At 37.3% G+C, this 23715-nt stretch overlaps 1 protein-coding gene across 1 annotated transcript in view; it reads right to left on the bottom strand.

The window, feature by feature from the left end:
* Positions 1 to 23715, bottom strand: part of MCTP1 (multiple C2 and transmembrane domain containing 1) — a gene marked incomplete at its 3' end in the record, with an annotated part of 278893 nt that overhangs the window by 15633 nt on the left and 239545 nt on the right. The window contains 1 exon segment of the mRNA XM_080636973.1: positions 21188 to 21241. Within this exon segment, the coding sequence (XP_080493099.1) occupies positions 21188 to 21241 (54 nt within the window).

Here is a 23715-nt window from a genome sequence, read left to right on the forward strand (position 1 = left end):
CACCCCGCCTTCTGTCACCACATTTTTAAGACACTATCAGTTGTTTACTGATAAATGCTCAATTATGTCATCTCTAAAGTCTACCTGCTAACATAAGTCTTTATGTGTGCATGCAGAATAGGTCTGAAAATAATTGCTTATGCCTGAATGGAAGTTAGGCTGGAGATTTTAAAATATGGAGAAAGACACATAATTATTAAAAAAAGTTGGTTTTTACAAAGAGAAATTATGTTTGTGGTCATGATTTTTAAAGAAAGAAGTGCTAAAATGTTATTGTCTAGTAAGCATTCCATATTTAAACAAGCAGAAAGTAGGCACAATAGAAACCATGTAAACATGAGAATGAAACACTGAAGATTCACTGTTTATGAAGACACCATGCCTGTGAGCATGAATATTACAACAATCTGTTCTTCTTCAAACATTCACTAAGAGTTGATAAAAATCATTTTGAACCTTCTGTGACTTTTTGGCACTACCACCTATGTAATGAATTAGACTTTTTCATGAGTAATGAACTGCTGCAGTGCTAGAACATAAATATAAAATCAGAAAAAAAAAAGGTCAAGAGCTACAGTAATAATTCTATGAAAAAAGAAGATATTGCAAGCTTATATAAAAGCGAAGAAACACTTTAATGTCAATTCTTACATAAATGCTTATTAAATGGAGATTTTTTTTTTGCCAATGCCTTTTACTTTTTCTTTCTCCCTGCTGCATTCCACAGTTTAAACGTGTTCCTTCTTGATGTCTCCTTCACTGCACATTTTAGTACTGTAAAGATAACACTCCAGTAGAAACACAGAAGTATGAATGTAATAGAGGCAGTTAATGGCATTGCACGCCATTTCATTGGAGGGCCATCTAGTGGGGGGAAACAAAAACTTAAATTTTCCTTGTGTGATAACTTCTCGGCTAATGCTAAACCTTTATGAAGTGTTCATTTCAGAAATACTCTGAACAAATATATCACTTGAAAAAGGTGAAAGCTTGTTCATTCATGGTGACACATTCATGGGCAAAAGTCAACAATGCTAAATAATGCCCTGATTTTCTTGACATTATTTGGGAAGGAAACTTAAAGAATTAAGGCACTGTGGGAGTAAGTGTAGGGGTAATGAGAATCCATCAGATGCATCTACTTTATGTTTGTCTTTGAAAAACCTGAAATTTTTATCTCAGCTGCCTCTTTCCCCCTCTCCCCTTCACCCTGCTCTGCTATATTTAAACAAGGGAAGAGAGAGTTTCTTTTTTTATGTGAGACAGAACTAAAATGGCGCTCGACAGTGATCGCAGTAATATTCCTCTTTAATCAAGCCACATAATGTCATCAAACGAGGCTATGAAAGAAATCTTTGTATATTGTCCAGCAGTTTTTTGCAATACCTAATTTAGAATACAGTCCTGAAGTTCTACTAATGAGCAAACTTTGCCCATGATTTTCCAGTTGGATTTGTAAATTCCAGTAGTTCTTAACAGTGTTTACCCTCGATCTATGCTGAATGCAAAACTGAAATGAATGCATTCACTAATTCAGCTCTTTAAGTTCTGTGATACATATGTGAGGGATGACAAATCAAAAAGTTAAATCTCAAAGCTCTAATAATACTAACATAAAGAATGATCCTGCTAGTTCTATGAGAAAGAGTTATTTTAAATAAGAACAGCCCAGCTATGCAAGAGCTTGGAAGGATTGTGGGGTGAGAACAAGTCATACCAGCTACTATAAAGTTATGTATTCAGGTGGGGGTGAGAGACCAAAGAAACCAGAAAGGGAATGATGAAAGACTGCTGCTAATGAAACACCTGAATTTTTGAGATGCTTATCTAAATCATACCCACACATATTTGTTGTCCAGTTGTTACCAACAAAAGCCTCATCAAAATAATGTAGTGCTCTGTTCTGAAAGTTTAAAGTAGCCTTAAAATTTATCTTTCAAAAAATCCATACAGCTGACACTGATGGATATAAAAGGAAGATTATGGAGTTCTGCTGGAGTTAAGAGTTGTTTAAAATTTCTGTTGCAGTTCTGAAATGTATTGGCTTGAATGTAGCAGGTGTAAAACTTAAATTTGATGTATTAATGTATGTAGAACATAATTTTAATTTTCTCTTTGTAAAAATTACAGTAATGATAAAAATGCTTTTGGGCAGAAACTGAATATTCAAGATCACCTCCATACTGGGCTAGGATATTATCTATGCACCAAAGTCTGCATTTAGATTTACTCTACTGTCTCTGGAAGTTTCCCAGCCCTGTGTTGACAGGATATTATAATCTTATAATTCTTATATAAGTAAGTCATTCACCTAAACAAACAGAGATAACGATTTTACACTACAACCAGACCTGGCAAGCCTAAGCAACAGCATCTGTAACTGCTTCTGCTGCCAAAAGACCTGCATCTCTAATGCTGGAGTACAGAACTGTCACTTCAGAAACCTCAGAATTGTCACCACCACTATATGAACTGTCAAGAGAAGAGCCATTGGAAGGAGTCGAATTATGATCTAAAAGATGATTCAGTACTCCAGGCTCAGACTTTTATTGCAGAGTTAACATGACCTGTTCTCTAGAAGTGTTCCCCTCAGGGGACGGAGTGTGCTCTTCCTATCACTAGCTCTGCTACTTCAGCTCAGAAGAAAGCCTACCTTGTCTACAACAGGAAAACCAAAGTGATATTCCAAAGACAATGCATACATAAATACATGTTTCAAACAGCAGTTACAATTATTCAAGAAATCTATCAGATATAAATAAATTGAAGAAAGAAAGGAAGCTTTTAAAAAACACTCCTTTTTTTATATAATTCCCCTGCATGAATGTTCAAGCTGTGCTTTTGGAAAATTATCTAGTGTAGAAAAATAGTTTGGTATTTGAGGCAAAACAATATAAAAAGGAAGAAAAAAGTAGCACCTAGAAAATAACCCTGCAAATATTCTGGGGGAACAGTAGGCGGGAGTGAAGAATGCACCAAGAATTCTAGTGTCCTTTTGGAGAAAATCCAGATAAAAGCCTGAAAAGACTCAACTGTGTGCTTATTTTACTGAAATAGGGGGAAAAAAACCCCACCCCTCTTTATTTATTAGGAAGTACTGAAATTTTTAACAAGATCTAAAGCTGAGCCATCTAGTGAAGATAGGGTGAGTCCATGAATATACAAAATCACAGTGAAGGGTAATTAGAAACAATGCTGGTTTAATGTCTAACAGACTACAGTAGTCTGTTCTACATTCATTTCAAATCCACCTCAGCAAACTAATGTCTTAGAAGGAAAACAAAGCACATATATATGCTGGACCACAGTAAATGACATTCTAACAGATAACATTTTAAGAGGTGCACACATTCTGATAGTATACACAATCTGCAATGCTGAAAAGAAAAAGGTAGCTCAAAGGCAAATATATACACAGATGACTAGGGGTTTTTTTAGAAAAAAAAATGTAGCTAAAGCAAAATTTTGATTGTGATATCTGTTGCATTACAATAAAATACATTCTAGAAGAAGCTAGTAGACCTTGGCTTCAGTCACCTGGTGAAACAAAACTTTTAAGAAATGAATAATGAAACTTGCTAAGTTGAACTGATTATGAATGGAGATGCTGTAGAAGGAAAAAGGAAAAGAATGCATTGTTAAAATCAAGTACAAAATCCAGATGATTGCTGTAATTATGAAATGGCAGATGGAAAAAAAAATAAAAGGCAGGAAATCTGTCATTCTTCAGGCAGTATTAACTTGAACACTCATGACATAGGACATATACTGGATCACAGATGATACTATTTCTTCGTTAGGGACTGTAGTGACAGGACAAGGAGTAATGGGTTAAAACTTAAACAAAGGAAGTTTAGATTGGATATAAGGAGGAAGATTGGATATAAGGAAGAAGTTCTTTACTGTAAGGGTGGTGAGGCACTGGAATGGGTTGCCCAGGGAAGTTGTGAATGCTCCAGCCCTGGTGGTGTTTAAGACCAAGTTGGACAGAGCCTTGGGTGACATGGTTTAGTGTGAGGTGTCCCTGCCCATGGCAGGGGGGTTGGAACTAGATGATCTTAAGGTCCTTTCCAACCCTAACTATTCTATTGAATTCTATGATTTTTACTAAATCCTGCAACCAAAGAATTAAAAAAACAGCTGGGACACCTAACTTACAGTAGATGAAAAATAGGCATTCCAAGGCATTTACCTGCTTTCTTAAAAAAAAAGAAAAAAAAACAAACCACTATTTTAACATGTCACCATGTGACATGCATTTCACCACCTTTTTTCTCACCATCTCCTAACTTATGCACCACCTATTCAAAAACTTTAAAATACCAAGATCCGTGATACGTAAACGCAGGAAGAAGAGGGCTGAAAAACCTGCAGGGAATAACAAGCCCAACAGCAAACTAACTAATCATTGCAGTTTAACAATTCAATTGATATCAGGCATTAAGCAAATGAATAAACAAGACTAAATCTAGAATGAGGAGAAGGGGTATCCAACAGCATTTAGCTTGAAAAAGGGGCAGAGGCTCCCAGCACAAGAGGGAAGTGGAGCTATTGGAGTGAGTCCAGAGGAGGCCACAGAAATGCTGCAAGGGCTGGAGCATATCTGCTTGGAGACAAGCTGACAGAGCTGGGCTTGTTCAATCTGGGGAAGAGAAGGCTCTGGAAGAACTTACAGCAGTTTCCAGTGCCCAAAAAGGGGCTACAAGAAAGCTGGAGAGGGGCTTTGGACAAGGGCCTGTAGGGACAGGACAAGGGGAATGGCTTTTACCTGACAGAGGGGAGACTGAGATGAGATAAAACAGTTAAAAAGGTTTTCCCCCTCCCCCTCTCCCAGATTCACAACTTGCTTTAGTGGCACTCAGAAAAGCATCAGCCACCAGCCACAGTGCAAGAATTCAATGACAGTTCTCTTCTTCAACTTTATGCAAACAGTCTTTGTATTATTTATTGTCTATCAAATAAAGTTTAAATGCTTTTCAGCCTTGGTTGCAAACTCAGTACCCATTTGCAGTCCAACAACAGCAGGGAATAAAGCTGCCATTGTTAAATGTCTTTTTTTTCTCCTGCGTGCCTGCTTTTCATAGATTTCATTATTTCTCCTGGATCTGCACACATTGTCATATCTAGGGCACAGTGATGCTAAGTAAACAGGGAGAAGGCTGTGGAATTTTTATCATCACAGAAACAGCTGGCTGGAAGGATACATTGTATTTAACCTTTTTCCAAAGGAAACATGGAAGACAGCAGGTGCCCTTCCTCTAGAAGAGCTGCGCTGTTCTAGAGAGGCAGTTTGAGATTAAGCACACACACTTGAGGTATTTAGACCTTTTTGCACAACAGTTATAAAAGAGACTGCAATAAGCAACTGTATTAGATTAAACCTGCTTTTTTTGTAAAGGGACAGATTTGTGTGATATTTAGAAATACCCAGACCATACTACACTTCTCCGCTATTAAACCTGTGGGAGGATTGCTCATGCAAGGCACGGTATGGACATATGCCTGTGCAGAAACAGAATGGTCAAGTGCAGACACCCACAGTTCCTAATACCTTATACAAACCTTTTGAAATGATTTTCTGACAAATTTATTTAGGGAAAGCAAATGATAATTTACATTATGCTAAAAAGAAAATCTTTTAGACTGTTGCTAAGGAAAAAAAAAAAAAAAAGATGCTAAAATAACTAAGCAAGGAGAAAGAGGTAAAACAGCAGATATATTTCAAAAGATTGATAGTAAACTATCATAAAATTGGTATTAGACCCGATGTTTAATATATTTATTAATCTAAATCAATAAGATGGAAGGTTGAGATACCAATCTTATAGGTGAATTACTTAAGGAGGTGATGTCAAATTTCTGAGGAATGAAACAAAGTTAGGTTAATTACTATCACTAGTGGTTTAACTTTACCTAGCACCATCATATAACCTGATGAGACAAAATTCATGATAAAAAATAAAAATAAAAAGCAGATCCAGAAAAAATGCAGACACGAGCTATTGAAATAATTAACATTGTAAGAGGAAAAATTAGATAATGAGCAACAGAAAGGACTAAGACATTTTAATTTACACAGAAGATGAATTAACATAATCAAGATATTCAAAATAATGAATGGTTTAGAGAAAGTAGATTGGGACTCTTAATTACTCTCATAAGGCATTAGAGAGAAATGTTCCATGAATTTGAAAGGCAGCAGAGGTAAAACTGATAAAAGCAAAATTTTTTCCACACAATGCAAAACTCACTGGTGGAACTCGCTGCCAAAACAGCATTAATATGAAGAGCATAATAAAACTAATAGCAGAATTAAGCACATACACCACCATTTTCCCATGAAATTATAGAAATAGTGGGTAGAAGAACTGTCCGTCATTTCAGACAAAGTTATAACACAAAATCTCTTGTGGAACTCAAGCAGGAGTTTGAGTGACAGCAGAGAACAGAAGTTACTATGAAAATTAAGCATACACAATGCACACATGAGATGAAACCTTTCCTGTTTGTTATTTGAGATACTTGCATCTTTGTTAAAATGTGTCAGAGCAGTAGTCGGAGAACAAGAAACCAACTGCTGATACTGTAGCCTAGGGAAAAAGTACTGAGGATTACAGTCCACTGCTTGCTAAAAAGGGTTGCACAGATATGCACACACAGAAAAAAAGTCTCCTGTTTTTTTCAGCCGAGCCATATAGTGAAAACAAACTTCAAAGAAAGTTTATGAACAAACATTGCCATGCGTTTTCCATCTACAGCACTGATTCCTTCTAGAAGAAAAAAACCTTGCAAATTCTACTTTTGGCTAACCATTTTCTTCCCAAATGAATAAATAGTTAATTTTACTGTGTTTTCTCTGGTTATGGACATAGGGGCTAAGAGAACACATGGCACGCCTATGGTTGTAACACTGGTCACTTACATCAATACTTATGTCCTAACAGCTATTTTAATGTTTCCTTCTATTGAACTCTGCCAATCCATGCTTTGGAACAGATTCATTTTATTACATGGTTGTACAGTAGCATGTACAAAAACAAACATGTAAGAAGATCTCCAGGGTTCTTGGGGAGGAGAGGAAATCTGAATACCTTGAACCCAACTTCAAACTGAAAATCACCTGAGAACCTCTGCTTTACATTACACAACAGCATTTTTCTTTGAGTTTGCTTACTTTTTATTTTTACGATAGAAGAGTTCAGAAATCAGCTACCAAGTCAGTGCCTCAAAACTTTGTGGGAATTTCTTCCTCCTCCTGAGGTACTGAGCTTCACTCACACATGGCCACTGAGCTCTGGAGAAGACGGCACTCCTGAACACAGAGCTCCCACATGGCATCCTACTGCAATGCCTCAGCTGCAAAATCTCATCCCCAAAATCTCATTCTCTTTTGTATTGACTTCAGTGCTTTTGATTCCCATGTGGTTGAAAATATTAACATACGGAATGGAAAACATTAATACAGTACTAGCAAGGCTCACTCAAAATGGGGGAGAGTTGAAGTGTGTAGCATGCAAAGCATTTCCCTCCAGTACCTGGAAGGAACTGAGAGATATCCCAATTGATAATGTAAAAGGAAAGTAAGAAAGATTCTGTGGCAAATGAGGATGGCACAGCCTGAATGGGCACTCTCTTTTCAGCGTTGTGTTTGAGATTGCTCTCTACTGCAGGGAGATGGCTCAAGCTCTTTATTAGTTGCAGTATTGACATTAGCAAGCAATAATACTATTAACAATTAATGACCATCACTGTTAAGACTTTTTTTGTTGCTCGGCCTAGGAAGGGGAGGGGAGACCTGTTGAAGCAGAACCAGGGGGTTCCCAGTCAACACCCCCAGAGGACAAGTTTACCTTGAAGCAGGGAGCAGAAAAACAATTGGCTGCATCAGAGAAGGTGAATGAAAAAAGTAGAAAAGCATTAAATACTAATTTATCATAGAATCACAGACTGGTTCGGGTTGGAAGAGACCTTAAAGCTCAACCCCCTGCCACAGGCAGTTCCAACTCCCTGCTACAGGCAGGGACACCTTCCACTAGACCAGGTTGCTCCAAGCCCCGTCCAACCTGGCCTTGAACACTGTCAGGAATGGGGCAGCCACAGCTTCTCTGGGCAACCTGTTCCACAGCCTCACTATCCTCACAGGGAAGAACTTTTTCCTTTTACCTAACCTGAGTCTACCCTCTTTCAGTAATTTATCAATTACTTCTGAGCATGCAAGGTAACAAATCAACTAGTTAAACCAAAGTAAAATGGGAACCACTTCTCAGAAAAGTAGTATAGAAAGTCACCTCTTCACAGCTGGTAATCATTGTTATTTTTAATATTTTATGCACAGGCTTTATTTGCCCTCCTCAGCTGTTACCATGTTCTGTCTTTTGTGTGTATTTTGTGAGTGCCCAAAAGATCTTTTCCAAATATGAGGGCACCACTGTATACAGCGCTGTGTCATTAAATGCAGTCCCAGCATCAGAGGGTTGAGATCTGCTCAGTGTCAAAGAGGCTATTATTTATTACACCCTTCCATGTAGTTATTTTTGTTTCCAACTCTTTTATAGTTCATTTATGTGGTACAAATCCCCTAGTTGATTCCAGTGACAGAGTTGCACTAAGCTTTCCCCTCTCCAACTTGCCCAATATTATGGAGTAAATTGTACGTATCATAATTAGAAAAGATATATATTACTAAAAGAAGTATCCAAGTTATTCACCTGAAATATTATTAAGAAGCAATATGCTTTAATGTCATCAACTCCCATTCGATATTCCTTGCTGTTACTACAAAAGTTACTTTCAATAAACATTTTTAAAACCTAGCCACCATTAATGTGGTTTAAATAAGACATAAACCTGTAAAATAACATCAATAACTACATGCTGCAAATTATACATAGTTTATGGTGGAGGTAATTTAGCATATCTAATCACAGTTCCAATTTTCTCCTAGAGCATAAGAGTAGGAAGAATTGTACATGGAAAAAAGGAGGAAGAAGGAAGAAAATAAAGGTTTTCTAAGCATGAACTTAGCAAAGTCCTAACAGCAGGTAACCTGTCTAATATATCATAGTTTATAAATGTGTGCCAGGGCTCAGGCTATGCTTCTGCTTTCTGTCCTTACATGCTCTGCTAGGATACAACTGTGCATAAAGATATTGATAGTGCCCAGAAGAATCGTAGAGTGTCTTGATGGTATTGACATCTCTGAAAGGAAAGACCACCACCACGAGTGTTGAATACTGAGACAGTGTTGCAGTGCTCCCAGTCCTTGACAAACCGTTTTGTAGATAAATGATGGAGAAAGCAAAGCAGGATACCACTAGAGCATAATTGTAGAAGCATTTCTGCTGTTTAGTTGCATCTTTGAGGAAATATGTCCTTTTAGACTCTCTGGAAGTCATTACAGATCTCACACTTGTAAATGGAATTATTAAAAAAATAAAAATAAGTAAGAACATGAAGATAGCACTGACTGTAGACTCTCTTATTTTATTTATTTATGCAAGTTTCTTTTAAAAGGTAATATTGTATTTTATGACTGTTTTTCACATTTAGATTGTGAAAACAAATTCCTCCAACTCTTCAGCTTCCTGGGAAGCTGACAGGTGGTACTGAACCCATCCTAGATGCCCAAGTCCTGATATTGATTTTTGGGACCAAGTCTTAATTGACTTTGTAGTCCAGTTTGGTCAAATTCTTCTTACCTATTTTTAATACATTTTTATTTTAACCTTGGATCTTCAATCAATCTGTTGTGAAACTACAGGGACTGGATGTTTCCAGCCATCCTTTCTTCCCAAACGAATTGTGAACACAGATCACTTAGGGTTTGTGAACTTCAATGCATTTTGTGGAGAAAAAAAAACCAAAACCCCTTGTGTACTGATCTGTATTAACTTGGCCACAAATTCCAAGTTGCTGTGTGCTTATCACCTTAAGAGACATAATTAATGCAAATTATATTTATACATTCGAAATGCCCCACAACTACAGAGCTCTGCAGACAATGTCCTTGCAAGTTCTTCATCCATTGTCTCCACCTATCCCAGTGAAATACATCATACAGACTCTTTCTTTCCTCCTCTCTGCCTCCCCTGTACCTTTTCCCCTGACTCACTCTTCCCATATTTGCTCAGAGTTACTCCAGTGTGCTGCTCATTATGAAACAGTAATTTCCTAGAACTATTAATACTTGTAGCAAATAACACCATTCACAGACTTGCTCCCCCAGGGTTTTGGCATAGGAGAAGAAATGTTTAAAGGAAGGCGAAAAGACCTTTCTTTCTGTCTTCTAGCTCTGGACACATGGATAAACTGCTGAATCTTAACAATCTGAAATCACACATTAAAACAGTAATCACATAATCACAGTATTAAAATGAGAATAAAGAAGAAAATTCTGTAAAACATTCCTGCATGCTTGAGGTCCCTCAAGTAATACTTGTGAATGACTTGGAAGGACAATACTTAAACTGTTTCTTTTCCCGAGCAAACTTTGAAGAAAATAGATATTCCATTGTCCTAGTTGTCACCAAAATGTGAATTGCAGAGCAATAATTAAAGTATCTGGGGATTAGTGGGTAATCAATAACTTGATCCACAAGCTACAGAAAAGAAAACAAGCAACAGCAAGTGAAGTTTCTTCTACTGTTCTGACAATAAAAAATAAACAGTATATTGCAGAAAAAAATTACTTAAAAACCCAATAGGTTTTTAAGAGAGATTCAAAAAACTCTCCAGGGTTCAGTAATTACTTTCTATGCTTTATAACCACTCTGATTTGGTCATCTGGAGAAAGAATCTCACTTTGTTTTACACACTCCATCAAATCTTGCATAATGTTCTACTTTCCCTTGTATTTTAATACTAACCTGCTTTTAAAAGGAAATAGTATTTCTTCAGACTCAATAGATTATGTCTGTGGTGACACCTGAACTTCTTATCAAAACAATAATTTGCAGATACAAAACATGTTGAACTTTCCCTATATTACTCTTTCAGCAGGCTCCCAGGAGGCGGTTGTGCTGTTCTTTTACTAAATCAATAGGCACAATGCCAAATACCTGAATTACTAGGAAAGATGTTTCTCAAGAAATTTTTTTGGGGGCGCTTCAACAGCATGAAGTGCTGCTCTATCTCTGCTAGGTGATGTCTAACTGGCATCAGAAGAAAACATGGTCCTGATCCAAACTGTTGTGTTTTCCTTTCCAAGGTGGCCAGTTTGAGGATCATTGTGCCTCCCTGTGCACAGGGGTGAGACCAGTCTCCTGAAACAATACAACCCCCAAACCAGCATTTCACACCTTAAAGTGGCCTGTGTTTGCTTGGTAAGTTTTGCTTACCAAAATTAGATTATTTTGAAAAGTAGTCTCACTTGTCTCACTTGAAAGCAACTTTCAGTGGGCCATTGCAGTTCCTCTGGTAGTCTGTGGGCACTGATTTGCAAAAGCAAACCAAGAAAATTACTACCCACAGCTGTTATCTCAACACTTTCAGTCCATTTTCAAACAGACAACACTTCACAGGAAAAAAAAAAATCTTCAGCACTTTCAGGAAATGACATTTTTGTATTTATGTGTTAAGACTTCAAAAATCAGCATGATCTTTTCTTGTTTGCTTTTGCTGGTTTTGTTTTTTTTTTTTAATATCATAGTGTTAGAAAACAGTTTATTCTGAATAAATGTATTCTGAAGAAGGTGGGTGAAAAGGAATATACAACCTAACACTGTTTGAAAAACCTTATATACTGTAATTTCTCATAATGCAGCTTCAAGCATTCCCAGAACATACTATAACATCTTAATTTTTAAGAGACTGTCCAGAAGCCACAATGAAAGCTATACAAACCATTCCTCTATCAAAATATAGGGGTGTGTAAATAAAAAATAGCTGAGTAAACTCTTTCTGGATCTTTGCTTTATGCTATGTATTGATCTAAAATATTCAGGCAGCATTTGTGCTTTGAGAATGCGAAGGAAAGCAGCCCTGGGTCTTCACAGAATAGACAGGAAGATGCTTTGGTGCACACAAACTTATGCACAAATTTCAAATTCCTTCAAACTTTCAAATTACTTCCAAAAAAAAAACCAAAAAAACCCCCCCCCAAAAAAAACCCAAACCAAACTCCCCCCCCAAACCATACCAACAAACACACACAACAAACCAAACCAAAAACCCCCATTCCAACCACTAATTAGCCTCCTGCTCAGGAGCAGAGATGGTATTCCAAAGGATTTCTATATACTCTTTTCATATTGGCATTTAAAGTTTAAATTACAGGTGAATTTAAATTAAAGATGAAGAGCTTTTCCATACTTCATTTTAAATTATAGCTAATGCCATAAGTTAAAGGGCAAAACCACAGATGTATATGCTGAAGGTAGGAGGAATTGCACCATTCTTTTGTGTAAAACACTAAAAAGCACATCTGCTGAGCAACAAATCTTAAATTATTATTTCTGACTGCAAGAAAGCTTCAGATTAGCAACGATGTTCTGACTTATTCACACTGTTAAAGAAAAACAGAAAGCAATGCTTTTTCAATAGAACGATTTTCTCTCAGAGCTCTGTGTTACCTAGATGCCATTAGATATCTGTGACATTACATAAATGAATGGTGTCCATTTTGTTTTTCTGAACTTGTTAGCCTTCAGAACAAAAAACAGTTGGCTAACATAAAATCTATTTTTCCCATTCTGGATTTCATTACTTTAGTACTTGAGCAGGCCAAGAAATGATAAAAAAAGAAACGATTTAAGAGAAAGAGAAAGGAGAAAGAAACAATTCCTTAATATATATTAGCCATTTGTGTTATAAGTTTTTTGAGATGTATGAAAATAACCTATATATATTCCCTGGCTCAACCACATACAAATAACTTACCAGTAGAATCAAGTCAGTTGTCAGTTGTGCAAGTTTATTTTTCCATGTGCTATCTCAAGATAAGCAGGTCTGTAATATCAGATTTCCACTGACATAATTGTGCATGAATTCTGATCTGATTTAGTATTACATGGTGCAAAAAGTGACACATTTTCTTTAGTATAGCCCATTAGAAAAGGAAAGGAATAGCCAGTGTATGAAATCTGAGGAGTTTGCTTGAAAGATTTTGGGAGTTTGGGGTCAACTCAGTGGAACAGTAACTTGCTTAACTACCCCAGGCACTAAGCAGTGTGACAAGCAAACATAATACCCGTCATAGTTACTCAGACAATCAACAAAAACACTGCATTATCGGACTGCTACAGCTGTATGTTAACCTACCGTATTACCTCACTGGCTCCCAAACCAGCCAAACATTCATTTGCTGATCATGCAGATAACATAGATGCCACCCAAGTCCTTAAGTCACATTTAGTACTAAGCCAGAATGCTGAAACAGCTGTTTACTTCTTTTCCACATGCCATAAATTCTGTTTTTTGATCGTACACCAAAGACTATATCCAAAGTAGCGAGATAAATACACTTTCAGTAAATACACTGAAAACCCATTTCCTTTGCTAGCACTTGACTCCAACACTTGACCTCTTATGAGTCCATGCCAGGCAGCAGCAGCTGATGTCCCAGTCCCACTGAAAGGGTGCTCTGCGATGACAGAGGTAGGAATTCACAAATCAACTGCTTGTCTTTCGCAAGTTTCTATCAACGGCTGGCAAACTGCTGCCTTTTCCACTGGCCAGACCTACCACCAACCCACATAAACTGTGCAAGCAGAGATAAGAGTTCCACAGTAATTAGAAAAGCCTCATCCTTCTCACGCAGCCACACATCTCACCGGTTATTTTCAAGTCTCCGTTAGATATCAACAAAAATATATACTTGTCCTACACCAAAACCCAAGGTGTTTTTCCCTGCACTTACACTTTAAAATATATAGAAGTGTTTTAACAAAAGTTCCTGTGATTAAGGAATCGTCTCTAAGGCTGGAGTACTGAAAAATAAGCACATTTCGTACGTGGTGCACACTGATGTCCACAGACACCAAACCCAGGAAGCTACAAAAATAAAGGAACAAACAACTTTAACCCCTATTCCAACAGAAAGTGGAAGTAATAGTGCAGGATTGAGGACTAGATAAAGCTTTTTTTTGGCCGAGATGATGTTGTCCTATCTATTAATATACTAATACATGTTTTTTCCCCAAAAAAGGCAGGTATACTCCAGGACAGTGAAGTGGAAGATGCCTACAAACAAAACTCCTGGTGAAAAGTCTCTAGGCATCTACAGATACCTGCTAGTTATGAGCTGTATGTCCTCCTGCTGGGATAGGTGGAACCAGTTGCCTGTTCTGAATGGAAGTGTATTGAAAGCTTTCTGAAGCAGACAATTGCAACAATTCATTTAGAGGTCAAACCACTCTGGTAAATATCACACCTTTGGAGCTTTTCTAGGAGTTATCAGCAAATGCATAAAACTCATATCTACAAAATGAAAAGGAGAGAGAATGAAGCTCGTTGTACGCACTGTTTGCCCACAGGTTTTATTTATGTCAAATGTACCTCTTCATCTACCATCAGATAAAACCCGAGCAGTGGTGGACTCTGCTGTCTACCACACCACGGTGTGTCCTTGTGGATGCTACCGCACAGCACCAATTGTAATTCCATACCACACTCCTCTAGGGGAAGCTTTGCATTAAAATCCCTGAGCATGGGGATGCCTCTTTCATTTTGCTGGGATCACATTTTGCCTGAATGATCTGTCCAGAAACTTCATCACTGATCCATATATCAATACTAACTAAAGAATATGAAATCTTCTACTGACACACAGATACTTCAAACTGCAAATGAAATATATGCATATTGTTTGCAAGAACTTGCAGTTTGTTTTCTCATATTCCTGTATTTTCCACCATAAATCACAGCAATGCCTGATAAAATGTCATGGCAAATTTGTGCAGTTCAGCTTAAAAATTTTCTCACATTTCAGCAAAGTCAAAGGCATACACCTAGCTGAAAAAGTAGATTTTTGAGTTGCGCTGTGCTGTGACCCTCAGCATAAAACCTCAGCTGAAAACCCAGAACATGATACGCCACTCATTTTGCAGAGAGCTGCATTGATGGACACTGTCTTCTCTCACAGCATCATCTCTTCATTCTCATTCACAGACACTGTGGCAGCCACATATCTGCCACCACAGACTGGGCCCATGCAGTATTCGTCCTCACGCTAGTACATCTCAAACATCACTTTTCTTCTACCAGGCTTCCAAAGTTCTGTCTTACCCATTACTCTCTGTTTTCTGTGGGACTCAGATGAAGAATAATGTATTATGGGCTGTACGTGTTGCTGAAGAACAAGTTTAAACGGTATCTCTCTAAAACAGGTGTTTGGTGCTATTCTTTAGAAGGCTAAAATGGGGAGCTATGGAGAAACCTGGAGAAATATTCAGGTCGTTAGCAAATCCTTAGGTATCAGTAACTACATGGATTGCTTACAGTAATAGAATTCTAGAATGTTTGGGTTGGAAGGGACCTTAAAGCTTATCCAGTTCCAATCCCCTGCCATGGTCAGGGACAACTTCTACTGGACCAGGTTGCTCCAAGCCCATAAAACTCATCTTGAGCACTCGCAAATGGCAAGTTGCTCATGGCAGCAGCTTAAACAGAATATAATTCATTGTGAAACCAGGTTAAAAAATTCTGTTAGATAATGAAGAATGATCTATTCTCACCACTTTTTAAAGCCACATAAGAGTTGGAGGCCTTTTGGAGCTCAGGAGTAAACCAACCTTAACATGTAGGAAGGTTTCAAAGAGAACCAGCAGTAAAAGCTTTTGGTTGTTTCCTCAACACTCATAATTCATCTCCCCTGAGCCATAGAGAAGACCATACAGATGTTTTTACTATATCCCGTTTTATAAAGTTACTTTTTGAGGAGCTAGTTGAAAACAAACCTTTGCTTGGTCTCAAAGTATTTCAATCTGCTTAGTTATATTAAGAAATAATATTCAGGGTAGAGGAAAACTGTAGGACAAAATCATGTCATATTCTGAAGCAGCTAACATAATTAAGATATATTCTTCATTTGATTTAATAATTCATTGAATTATACTTGGATTACTTAATAAATGAGGAACATTACCCACACTATATTAGTCACAGGTGAAAAAAACCCATGTACATGGATGAGTGTAGTTCATTCAACAGTTTTTAGACCCAAAGTCCCCCAGGGATCATCTCACACATACACCTCCTTGAGTGCCAAACTTCATATATAAATCTCAGATTCTGATGTCAGTAATACTCATTTTACTCCACTAATTTTGACAGTATTTCAGGACTGCACCAGGATGAAGAAGTCTGATCTCATTAAAACTAAGCTGTTCAGAAGGCTGTTCAAGTCACCTGTCTTCGAAGGTGTACACTTTGAACACAAAGCATATCCCATGCCCCAGAATGAGGCAGGGTGAAAACTGCTTTTTGTGGAAGTTCTGGTGCAAAGGCTCCACATGATCCAAGGTACATCCAGACAAAAGTGACTTTGGGGTGATCCAATGATCAAAAATAGCCACGGCTGATACCCAGTGTAGGGGTTGAAGCAGTCTACACCATCATTCCTTCCTATTAAGCATGATTTTGATAAAAATCACATGCCTTCTATCACCACCTCTATATGAATAACTAAACTGAGCTGAACCCAAACTGCATGAACAAGTTTGACCTCTGCAGCTATGTACTGTAGATTGCCCTGTTGTAGACTTGTTTGATAAGTACACATAGCCTAGCTAAGCTTTTAAGGGACAGCAGTTTCATACGAAGTTACAGTTTACACTGAAAGCTACTAAGTTTTAATTTACGGTTGGTATTTATGTGCTACATTCATGTAGAATTTAATGGTAGAATCAAGCTAAAGGCGAACCTAAGGATTTATTTGTTCTAGAGTTTTCTCCTCACTTCACTCTCTATTTCTTTATTGTTTTCCCACCATTTATTTTATAGGAAATAACTGCCACTACAATAGACTACAATCTTTTCTGTTACAGGATATAAAAATATAACCTACGTTGGAGTTATCTTTCTTCCTCATCATCATCTTGGTAAAATGCAGGGCATGCTTCTAAGACAGGCTAGGAACATATCTTTGTCTGAAAACAAAGTTGGTACTTCTCAGCAGGGATGTTTAACAGCTCTAAAATGTAATTCAATTTGACTCAACTATTGCTCATTATAAAAGCTTCTAGTTATCTTGAAAGGTAGTAACATTGACTCAGAACTGCAAAGAATTTTCCAAAGAACAAAAGCCTAGAGAGAGAGTAGTCAAGGTGCAAATTATTTGAATATTTTGTATTAATAAAATATTATTACTGTTAATAAAAAGGTAAAATAAAATAGTGCTCGTACCATGCATCTTCTTCCACTTAAATCTGCAATAGTAGCATTGCTCACTGACCCAATTCTGTAGCATGCTGAGGGCTTCCCAGAAAATGCTGAATTGAGATTCTTAGCGATCATCTGAAATCTTATCTGGAGCTTGTTAAATGAGTAAAGCACTTTTTGAAAGACAAACCAAAATCCTGTATACATAGATTATGCATATTGACCACTACATTATTATAACATAACTATGTGAAAATCCGTTCGATATCTTGTTGATAACTTGACTTCATGTAATTTAAGTGACCATTATTTGCTAAGATAGTGTGTAAGCCAGTGTTTGGAAGGGAGCCAAAAACCAAGAACAACAAAAAAAAGAGACAGGAGTGAAATCAGTTTAAACTGTAAATCTGTGGTTGGGATAGGTTTTGCAAGCAGTACAGAACATATGGAATGCAGAATCTAGTGTCATTTCTTGGAAAAAAAAGTATTAAATTATGGACAAATGCCTGAGCCAAATACACGACAACATTTTTTTCAGTTCCTAAATACATAATAGGACAAAGAAATAAAATTAGGAAAAAAAAGTGTTCTGCTTCTAAGCACCACTTTGTAACTGATATAAGAAGTGCACCTGCCATCTTAATTTATTAGTCATATTGTAACTGAACATGAAAGTTAATATTCTCCAGTAAAAAACTTAAAAAAAACCCCAAAACAACTTCCTGCTATCTTAAATTGACAGTCCTATCTACCTTAACATACAGCAGAAGGTGAAAAAGAAGTCACTAAAATCCCTAACATTGAAATGATACTAAATAATGTGGTAAGCGCAGATCCACCTTGTCAAACTCCTCTCAGTATTACACACCACTAATATCCATAAAATGCATTATTTTAACTAATTGCATACACTTGAGCATTCATCATTCCCAGTTTATTACTCCTGTAACTCTGCAACTTTGGGTTGTCAAGTAACGTCCCTCCATCACACATCCCATAATCACACATCCCACATCAGTGCATGCCCATGTGGACCTCATCAAGTAGCCAAAAAGTTGCCCTTTCGCTGCAAGCGACTAATATCTAAGCTGGCTCTAAAGAAAGACACTTTTCATAATTGCCTAACAATCTGCTAAGTGAAAACATATGGATAAGCTTAGGTAAAGCCTGCAAGGGGTCTTTACTGAGTGGAAAACAGGTGCTCCAGTTCTGCACCATGTAATAGCCCATTCACTGTTAAGTCCAAAGGTTACAGGACTAATAGCTGCCTTGTGATTATCAGGGAAAGCAAAGACACTGGCCATGGTCAGACATCTGGGACATATTTTACATACTTGCAACATATGCTTCAGTTTCAATTAAAGTGAGGCTTTGGCACATTTGTTAATATTTTTATTTTTATTGCATAAGAAGGCCCATTTACCTGAGTTTTCTATTATACCATGTGAAAAAAAAGGAATAGGAAAAGCCAGAGGCCACTACCAGGTGGTGTTACAAAACACACATATGTTTTCTCACAAAACTCCATTTTGGACATGGCTTTAAGAAAACACATATATGAAATAAAATAACAAGAAACTGCACCCTTCCACTTTGACAAAAAGATGTAAGGACAGCAGTAGTTCACAGTATGTCTCATACATCAGAAAAGAAAAAACACCCTACCATCTTATAACATCCAACAGTTCAGTCCTAATGATGTGTTGATGTTTTACAGTATCACCCAGTGCAAAGTAAAGCCCACTGTGCAGAGTATTGAATGTACATGGTAGTCCATACATGCTTACTTTAAAAACTGTGATTTTCTTTTTCCATTCAAAGAGCATATTCAATCATGAGAACTCAAAATGTTTGCAATGATGAAGACAGCTTCGAATTTATAAAAATCAACCTAAACACCTTCTGTATAGAAAGACAGCTCTTAAATATTCAATAAAAGGGCTCACTGAATGCACACAGTAATGTCAGTACTCACTTTTATTCAACCTTGGTAACTAGATCTAGAAAAATGTTTTTTTAACTTTTTTGTCAATTTGAGAAAGCTGAATATTAGATCACAACATTGAAACCTACACTGATATTTCTAATTTGGCATGTTTTACCAGCCATCTGCTAATCACCTGGGAATTGGGGAGGAAAAGAGGGCTCACTCCCTCCTTCATCTTCCCTTTAAAAAGAGTTTGTTTAGCATTTTCCAGAAAACACTATGCAGTAAGTACATAGGCTGGCTTAAACTGCAAGCAGTCAAACACTACTCTTTGTGAGCTAATCACAGTGATTAAAATATCCAGGAATACACGTTACTGGGATGATACTTTTGCACCAGCTCGAATAATAAAGGAGGGAGAAACAGAAGAAAATGGCCTCAAATGGACGGCAGATCAGTATTTATCAGAAAAGCCAGCATGTTGAGTTAAAATACAAGCTCTCCACAGCTACATAACTCACCTTTGCAATAAATCATATATTTTTTTGCCAGAAGTGTATACATTTAGTGTTAAAATGTGCCAGAAGTGTAACATTTAGTGTTAAAAACCATCACATATGTTTTGTAAAAGAAGCTTTTCTTACTACAGTGTTTGTCGATTCTTAAATGATGTAGCTAACAATTTAAGTGATGTATAGAAGAATATCACATAATAACTTTCTGCCAATTGTAAAATATTTGAGCTGGCAATGCAATGAGGAAAATACTCCTTTTTTATCATCTCTCAGACCTTAGGTGTTAGCTAACAGAAAAATAATCATTCAGAGGATTAACTAATCACAGTGAATTTTCTGACATTTCAAATGCTGCTGCCAGCATATGAGTTCTTATGGTGGTATATAACTGTACATCTCAACTAGAAACAAAGGTCAAGGGCATAAATTAAGATACACTTCTTTTCTCCTCTTGAAAAAAAAAGAAAAAAATCATTGCTGTACTACAACAGAAGTGTGGTAACATCTGTGAAGGTCAAAATCATCTGTATTTTAATTCAGAGTTCTCATAAAATTATGATTTTTTTCCCTTTTCTTTTCTTCCACAAATATCACCTTCCTGGTATGAAAATGCCAGCAACAATGGGGCTGTCTTCACCGTACTCCTCTCACCAGAAAGCTGTCCTGCCAGCATCAGCCATTGCTTCAGTGGTGCAAGGTCATTCTAATTTCCTTTCTCTGGCTTTTCCCTCTCCCTGGGGGACAAGCAATCCAAGCAGTCCCATAGCTTGGCTCAATAAGATGTGGAAATGAGCTGTTATTTACTGTGGTTGCAATCCTCAACTCAACCAGCCGCCTCCAAACAAAACCACGTTTGCTCAAATAGCTGAATGATCTGCATCAGAATTCTGGCTTGCTGGGCCACAATGCCAACTTCAGATCAAGTGGATGTCTACAAGCACTGTGATTATTTAAATGTCAAACAGCGTATAAGAGATTTCAGCCATTCTTCCAGCAGGTAATTCCTTGAAAATTATACATGTCAATATCCCACCTTTAACCAGCATGGAGTTGCTATTGCTACACCATTTTTCCCCTAAAGTGCAGCCTTATTTGTAATACTCAGGACAAATTTTTGTCCTTCAAAAACAGTTGTCACTGCAGTTATCTTCACAAGAGCTATCAAGTTCCAGACAGGCTGAATTATTTTTGCTCCTGGCAGAAAAAATGGTCCAGCTTTGGACCAAGAAAAAAAAAAAACCCAGAAAAGCAGGATTTATAGTCCTCTGTCCTTTCCTGCACTGCACTGTAACATTGTTAGGATGATAAACAGCTCTATCCGATTTTCTGGACTAAAACACTTCAACTCTTTTTTTAACTGTCTGTAAAAACAGTGTCACGTCTAAATTTTCCCCTCCCCAGTTACCCAGGTGCTAGGAAAGATAATTACCTTGTCATCTCTGTCATCCTCTTCTTCCTCGTCCTCTAGCATGTCCTCCACTACCTGCAGACAGAAACAGTAGTAGTTGTCATGATTTAAAAAGGAAGAGTTTTGTTCTGTCAATTCTGAACCTTTTGTAGATGAAAACTTCATTAACGTTTGAAATAAATGCACAGAAGGAAAATGTACAACTAGGAAAAAAACAGTTGATCTAGAGATTCAAATTCAGGAAAGTGTTGCAGCTTTAATTGACCTACCTTTGGGAATTATATACTGAAAACCCTTCCTGCACAAAATGCTTTCCTGACAATTTAAGTATTTAAAAGGTAATTCAAAATTCAATATATGATTGTTTTAACTAAAGGAATCTTTTGTTAGCTCCACTGGTGGGCATGCAGCACACACAGATGCTTGCTTGCTTTTATTTACTGTTACCTACAGAAAAGTGCAACATTTAAAATAGAATTTACAGCATTCACCAAGAGATTTTTGAAGAGTACACAACTGGGAATAAATTTATACTGGCTTATGTCCTTATGATCTACAACAATGATATATACCATAAGCTCTATTAGCATTAGCATTGTTTCTTGCTAGTGATTTTATACAATCTGTGCATCTGACTTTATGCACATTCCTTGCTAGCTGCAGTTGCTATGTCTGCCTCTAGGTATTTTTTCATTTAAAGCATATTCAGTGTAACACTATCAAATACACACATACATGCAATTCATTCTACAAATATTAATAATTATTAATCACACCATAAGTATCAAATGAACCACTGTTAAACCTAGTTTACAGAGAGATTAAGGGATTTTCTGAGGTCAGAGACAGATTCAAACAAAAAAAAATTAAAAAATCCCTCTCTTGTAACACTGTGATCAAGTCTTCAGCCCACCCTATAGGAAAAATTTTGTATTCGTGGAATTGAAATGAAGTTGTACCGCCTTATAACCAGAAAATAATGTGACACTTTAGATCATTATTTATACTTATTTATCATTATTTAAGGACTTAGTAGGATATAAGAACAGCCATAATGAAGGTCTGCAAAGATCTACCCAGCCCAGTCTCATATTATGGATGCAAAAAGTTTGTATTATGTACTGTAAAATACACATAAAAAAGACAAGAGAAGGAAAAACTTGTTGGTATGAAACATTAATACTTATGCCTATTTTGCAGACTTTAAACCAGCTAAAATGAAATTGTTTACTTTGTTATATAGTGAAGCTACAAACAGTTATAGGGTACTTGTCATTTAAGAAAACACATTAAAACTTCATGATTATCCCCAGAAACACTGCTGCAAGGATATTTTCATTAAGTCCAACTCCATGTTCAAAACCTAAATGGACTTTAACACTATCCAAGAGCCAAATTCAGGCAAAAGAATCTAAAAGTGAAATGGGTATTTATCAGATGCCTTTCTCTGAGGTAACTCAACCATCATGAAGCTTCCAGTTAATCATATTACATGGGCCCATGTAAGATGTAAGCAACATGTAGGTGTACTCAACATGCACATCTAGAAGAGCATTCCGCATACATGCAAGTCAACTGCAGAGTTCAAAATATTTTCAGTTCCACCTGCTCATCCTTGATTGAACTCAGTCCTGAAACCCCTCTGACAACAAACCTGGGATTTTGGGGGGGAAGTAGCCTGCAATTCTGTCTGCTACCTGCTCTCTCCTGAAGCTTATAACCAAAAGAACTAGAAACACAAAGAAACGGTGAAGAGTTAGCATGTCCAAAACCCCAAGGTAGAAGCATGAGCTAAACAATTAAGGAACAATTGCTCTTCAATACTTTCCTGCCCAGAGAACAATTTTATCAGGAGCAGCATGACGACGGAATCTTTCGCAGCCTCTGACCTGATGTAAGCTAGGCAGTTATATCACAGAATCATAGAACGGTTACATTGGAAGGGACTTTAAAGACCATCTACCTCCAACCCCCTGCCACCTCAAGGACACCTTCCACTAGACTGGCTTGCTCCATGCCCTGTATAACCTGGCCTTAAACACTTTCAGGGTTGCCTTTCTGGGCTAGAAGAGCACACTACCAGGTCACAGGGAGCTTCTCAACAACCAAAGTCCTTCTCCTCAGGGCTGCTCTCAATTCAGTCTCTGCCCAGCCTGTAGCTGTGCTTGGGATTGCCCCGAGCCATGTGCAGGACCTACCTACCCTAAAACTTTTAAGGTGGATGGTTTCAGTGACCCAGTTTACCAACCAGCTCCAAAAACATTAGCATTAGCTCTGCCAAGGAAATAGTGAACTGAAAAGAGAGGATAAAAACAAGCTGTTAAGGGCTTAAGCAAGATATAAAACTTCTTAAATCAGTTTTGCCACATGCAGAAAAGTCTGTAATTACATCATTATGTGACTGAAGCCCAAGCTATAAACCTGAATCTGTTGACTCGGATACTGCCTATGCCTGGAGCTGACTAAACACACTAGGTCTCATACTTTTCAACATTAAGATTCCCCGGAGACTTAAAGATCTCTTTATGTACATCCAGAAATTCCTTGTC

Source organism: Psittacula echo (assembly GCF_963264785.1).
Source record: "Psittacula echo genome assembly, chromosome: Z".
Classification (NCBI taxonomy): Eukaryota; Metazoa; Chordata; class Aves; order Psittaciformes; family Psittacidae; genus Psittacula; species Psittacula echo.